The sequence below is a fragment of the Thunnus maccoyii genome, chromosome 14 (assembly GCF_910596095.1).
Source record: "Thunnus maccoyii chromosome 14, fThuMac1.1, whole genome shotgun sequence".
Lineage (NCBI taxonomy): Eukaryota > Metazoa > Chordata > Actinopteri > Scombriformes > Scombridae > Thunnus > Thunnus maccoyii.
The window spans coordinates 3,466,289-3,472,288 of NC_056546.1; the positions used below are offsets into that span (position 1 = coordinate 3,466,289).

At 38.4% G+C, this 6,000-nt stretch overlaps 1 protein-coding gene across 1 annotated transcript; it reads right to left on the bottom strand.

Moving 5' to 3' along the window:
* Positions 1 to 1,207: 1,207 nt before the first annotated feature.
* Positions 1,208 to 6,000, bottom strand: LOC121912120 (ovarian cancer G-protein coupled receptor 1-like). Its single transcript, XM_042434205.1, has 4 exons — positions 5,987 to 6,000; positions 4,628 to 4,868; positions 1,847 to 2,034; positions 1,208 to 1,712 (listed from the first exon to the last, which is right to left on the bottom strand). The coding sequence occupies exons 1-4, from the start codon at positions 5,998 to 6,000 to the stop codon at positions 1,208 to 1,210; spliced, it is 948 nt and encodes a 315-aa protein (XP_042290139.1).

Sequence of the window (6,000 nt, forward strand, 5' to 3'; positions counted from 1 at the left end):
TCCCCCAAAATATAACTTACATTAAATTAAAAAGTAAATCATATGTGGTTTAATTTTTTGTTGAACAAAAGTACCCGCCACCTCCCCCCACCCACCACACACACACACACAAATGATAAACATACATTATTTATAAGTAGGAAAAAAATAAGTAACACAGAATACCCCCCCAAATAATAATATAGATTAATAATAAACTATAATGTGTATGAGAGGCCAAAGAAGAAAAAAGTCTATAGACATGATATGATGCTCTCCTTGTAGAAATACGACAGAGTGTCAGCTATAATAACAGGGTGATCATGGTGTTGAACAGCTCAGTTGATCAACAAGAAATATCTGGTTTGCTTCTTTCATTAAAGGGGACATAACATGCACATTTTCAGGTCAATATTTTTTTATTTGGGGCTCTATTGGGGCTATTGGAATATTTTTGCATGACGTACAGTTCAAATAAATTCCTATTTATCTTATACTGGCCCTTTATGAAGCCCCTCAGTTCAGCCTCTGTCTGAAACAGGCTGTTTTAGCTCCTGTCTCTTTAAGGGCCCCTCCTGATGAGCCCACTCTGCTCTGATTGGCCAGCTCATGGAAGCTGCCCCTTGGCAGACTTAAATTATAACTATAAATGACAGAAAAGAGAGAAAAACATACATTCAGGAACGTAACCTGCTTACTGTGGACATGGTCTAAGTTTTATTGTTTTTGTTTGACAGTAAAATTGGTTGTAAATACTTTCTTGATTTAAATCTTTGTTTGTATTGAGGTTAATTTGTAGTACAGACTTAAATGGTTATTCCTGCCCACCTGTGTATCTGTGTAGTCTAGCCTTTGTCTATAAACCCTCCCTTTGTGTCACTAGTCAGGTCAGTTATGTTCAGTCTTAAGTTGCTGTTTGTTTAGTTCACCTCAATTTAAGTTAAAGCGCCCTCGTTTTAGAAATTATGTTTATTATATTACATGATTATTTGTTCATTCGAAATGAAATTGTAAATAATTAACTATTTTTGTTTTTCACACCTGTTTTCCTCACCGCTAGGTCTCTGACACTACTGTTAGGTGTCTTATTAGAAATAGTATCGATAGAGGACAGTGACTCTTGTCTCTTTCCTTTTTATTTGGCCTCATTTCTCCATCTGTTTTCTCCCTTTTCTTTCTCCCTCTTTCTCTGCCTGCATGGAGCTGACTGTGTACATGTTGTTGTCTTTCATGTTGATGATCTGTTGTTATCATTGTTGTCCATTATGCAACAACACAGAGAGGCCAAAAGCTTGTCCATGGTCTCCTTAATGAAAACATACAGAATCAAGTCTGCAAGAGGACTGAGCTCAAGAAGCATGAGAGTCAGTTTGCGGAAGTCATGATTACTTTGGGCTTTGTATGACAGTAACACGATTATTCTGGGTAGAAACAGCAGCGTGTAGATGAGCACCACCAGGACCAACATTCCCACAATTCGTCTTTTTTCATCAGAGGAGACCGAGATGGCTGCAGACAGGGCTTTAAGGGTCCCACCCAAGAAGAATATGAGAAGTGGGAAAGGAATGAGGAGGAGGACAGCAAAAATAATTTCTGAGATCTCAAATTTAACCAAGAAATAGACAGGGAGGACATAAAGAAGAGGAAGGGTCCAGACCACGACACAGACTGCAAGAGAGATCTTGATGGTTCTTCTGAAGTGGTACCACAGTGGCCATGCGATGACCAAATACCTGTAACACAAGATACACAGTCTATCATCAGATACAGAATATTCCTGACTTTGAGGAGCTTCAGATTTATATGGTAATATAATGGTCATACACATGGAAGTAGCTAAAAACGTACAAGATAGACAGATAGCTACCTTTCCAGGGCGATACAGACCATGAAGCCAACACTGGCGAGCACACCAATTTCATAAATATGAATGAAGGGGATACGTATATCAAAGTTCAGACGTTCTGCCACAAAGACGATCATGCAGCAGAGCTGGATGATGTCAGAGATGAGGAGGTTGATGAGGAAGATTGGAGCAACATTGGTATTTTGAACCTGCAAGAAAACAATGGTAGAAATAAACAAAGCAGCTGGAAACTTTTTTTTTTTTTTTTAATTTTCTGGTGTTTTCATTTAGGATCTCTGCATGAAATGTGCAAAAATACAAGTGAATGGAATTCTGCGTAATGACAAATATGTCATTTTGCTCTGCACAGCAATAGCAGTCATAAACATTCATGCATTGGCCAATGTGTCATCAAATATGACACACTGGCCAATCAATGTTACAAGTCTCAACAACCTCAAGAGTCTACAGTTATGCTAACTGCTCTGTGAGGCTGTACTTAGGCACAGTGGTCCATTGAGCTAAATGCTAATATGCTCACAATGACAATGACCATCTTAGTTTAGTGTGTTAGCATGCTAAAGATAGAGCGATAGATATTGATTGTCCTCATGGGGAAATTTGTTTCCACTGTGTATTATGCATCTAAAACATACAGTAGATAGATGCATGCACACACACACACACACGATGATGTCATGCAGACAAAAAGACTAATATATATCGTGATCCTTTGATTAGTGGGCAATGGAATTTAAAACCACTTTTTCTAAGTGTCTTTTATCTGCGACACAGTAAACACAAAATACAGCTGAGGCAGTTTGCCATGTGATTAGTTTAGCTGGTATTTGGTTGTAAACCAAAGTATTGCACTTTGTGACCTGATGATGGCACTAAAGCAAAATTCAGGGGATCAACCAAGTCAATGGGCTTCATCCTCTGAAGATCATGGGTACATCTCAAGTCTCTTATTTGCTCTTTCCTCACTCCTCGCTCCTCTCCTGAACAAGAAGTTGTTCCTGGTGCGCCGTTTTGACAGGTGTCCCAGGTCTCTTATTTCTGCTCCAAGGAGCAAGGATCGAGGAGCGAGGAGTGAGGAAACACGGGAGCAGCCTTCAGGGGAGTCTTTTTCGAGCCGACACGCCCCCTTATTGAATATCAGTTATTGTAAGTTCATGTTTTGTGTGTTTTCTGATTCATCATCTAGTTAAAAAATCTGTTAATTGTAGGTCTTATCGACAAAGCCATAAACAACTTTCTTCATTTATTAGAAAGATTTTACTTTTCATAATCTGTTATTTCCCCCATTAAACTGTTTCTTGCTGACAGAGAGACTCTTTCTGACTTTAATTTATTTATTTAATAACAGTTAAGCACATTTATATTTTACAACATTTATCGTCATTTCCATTCAGTCACATGAGGCTGAAAATTCCTGAGCGTCGGGTTTGATATGAGTTAGATAGTGTCCATTTTCCCCGAAACATTTAGCCAAATACAGATTTTCCAGTGTTCAAAAGACACATGATCATATTCTGGGTTATTAATTAATGAATTCACAATCAGAATATCATAAATAGGCTACAATTGCAAATAATCAATAAATAGTATGAACGCATTCTGCAAGTAGACATGGTTCCTGTGCCTCTAAGCAGGACACAGTACACAGTGTAAATACAGAATACAGGTTTTTATTCATGTTTGTTTTTATTTAGGTGTAACAGGTAACAGGCTGCAGAGAGGAAACAGCTGCTGGCAGTGATAACTGTGCACCTTTATTAGTATTATCACAGTGCAAATGTGTGCAGACACAAACTCCATCAGAAGTTTCTACAGCTGTTATAGCCGACTGACAGCTGATCCAGCTGTGATCAGCTGCCGCTGTCATCGGAAATGGACGTCGCTTCACATGATGCTTCAGAGGGGAGGACGTCTCATGTCTCTAAAAACACATTTCTTGGTTTTCCTCTCTCCTCGCTTGGTTTCCTTGTGTCTCTCTTTGCATCCACGGTGGAATGCACCCCATGAATAACTACAAAATTTCATATATTTCTTGATTGTTTTAATCAAAACCCAATTAAATGAGCCACAATAATGCTGTACAAATTGTCCTGACAAATCTTTTCTGACAATTTCTTCTCTACAAGTTAATGATGCTGTTAACTTCACCTTAAGAGAAGCTGGAATGAAGCTGCACATGTTAACTGCATGTGTTTAAGGTCCAATTAGTTTAAATTTATAGGTCATTACAAGACTTCCTTCCAGCCCCCAAGCAAGATGAAGATTCTTTACAGACATACTGTATGACAGACACATGACCTTAAATTAATAAATCTTACACTTGGGACACACAGCCTGCATGAACCTCAGCAGTGTGTGTGCGTTGCTGAACTGTTGCGTCACACAGACAGTGTTGCTGCTGCGGTTCTTCTGCTGCCAGCTCTATCGTTCTACATAGAGTTTGGCTTTGATAATGGCTATCAATAATAGCATGTTTCATATAATTTAATTATACATTTCAGTTATATTTAGTTTAGTTGGAAAAAGATTCAGAAGCGTGTGCTCAATTGTTAAAAATAAAAAGTGGCTTTCTTTCTGACAGGCATGGTCGGGTCTGGTTGGGGATACTTCTGTATCAGCCACATACACTCCTCACACAGGACGTGTTCTTTTATTCATTATATTAATCATTTAACCAGTTAAACCCCGCTCCGAAAAAATAAGTGAGACCTCGAATCTCTAGATGATGTGCTGCGTGTCTCGCGGGCTGTGTGTCCCAGGCGTTAGTCATAAAGTACTCACCTGGGAATATAGAGAGTAGATGGCCAGTAGACTTAAAGGAAGGCCGAAACTAATGATTAGGCAGTCCATTACATCTAAGAAGAATTCTTCTAAGCCATCACCGCTGTCGCTGTAGAAGGAGCTGCTGCTGTCACCATTTTCGGTGTAGTTATAATCATAGTCAGATGTGACATTGCTGTAATTATTGCTTTCCATCTTTGAGGTGTTGATGTAGAAATCTTCTTCTTCTTCAGAGTGACACCTGTTGTATGAGAGATCAGGTTATGGTTAAGTTTTTCAATATCTACCTAACATTGTTAAGTGACATCACTAAAGTCTTGAGGTGCAAGTTCACACAAATACAGTGTAAACTGTGAAAAAACTGCTCACAATTTCTTTGAGCCTGCGGGGATGTCTTCAGTTTGCTATTTTTTCCAACCAACAATCTAAATCCTAAAGATTTTTAATGTACTGTTGCATATGAAAAAGAAAAGGAGCAAATCATAATGTTTAAGAAGCTGAAACCAGAGAATATTTGGCCTTTTCGCTTGAGGAATGGTTGAATAATGAATTATCAAAATACCAATACATATAATCGACTAATCGTTGCAGCTCTATATTTCATCAAAGGACAATTTTTCAGATAATACAAGTCCTTGTGATGTATATAAATATTTTTACATGCTGTTGTGAAGTCATTACTCCAGAATTTCATACAGTTCTTTCATTAATTTAAGGTACAGAGACATTGGTCTAGGATGTTTTGTCTTCTGCACTTGACATCCCACCAGTTGAATAACTCTGTGCTCTCTGATTTTGGACAAGGAGGTTTGCATGTCTGACCAAACCATTTTATGAATCATCTGAATATTTTATATTTTGTTTACAGATTGTACACTCTGACCAAGTTTTGAAGTGAAATAAATTAGGGGAAACAACTTCAGGCTGGTACATTCACCATGTTTAACAACACTAACATACTGGGCATCCCTGTAGCGTACTGGTTAAGACTCATACCAGAAAATTGCAACATTTGTCCGCAGTTTGATTCCAGCAGATCTTAGTTGCATGTCATCCCCATCTCTCTCTCTCCTCATTTCCTCTCTGACTCTACTGTCTCCTCTCAATAAAGGATAAAATGTACCAAATCACCAAAAATAAATAACTAACAAACAAAACAAAAAAACTGAGAAACACTTATTCCTTCTGGGATGGAATCATTAATTGACTTTAATCTATCTTGGGTTGTATAACTCAATCACTCTGTTAGACTTTTCATCAATAACATATTGTCACAGCCAACATGTTCTAACTCCCAACTCGTCACATATCGAAGCTTGGTCAGGACCCCGTGGCGTCACTTTTTAACGCACGGAGTACCCCTTTAGCGTCAT

Excerpts from the sequence above, each read along its gene's own strand:
- LOC121912120 (XM_042434205.1), bottom strand. Across the intron at positions 2,035-4,627 it reads TCTACTCTCTATATTCCCAG|GTTCAAAATACCAATGTTGC; the intron begins GTGAGTACTTTA and ends GTTTTCTTGCAG. Across the intron at positions 1,713-1,846 it reads GTCTGTATCGCCCTGGAAAG|GTATTTGGTCATCGCATGGC; the intron begins GTAGCTATCTGT and ends CTTGTGTTACAG.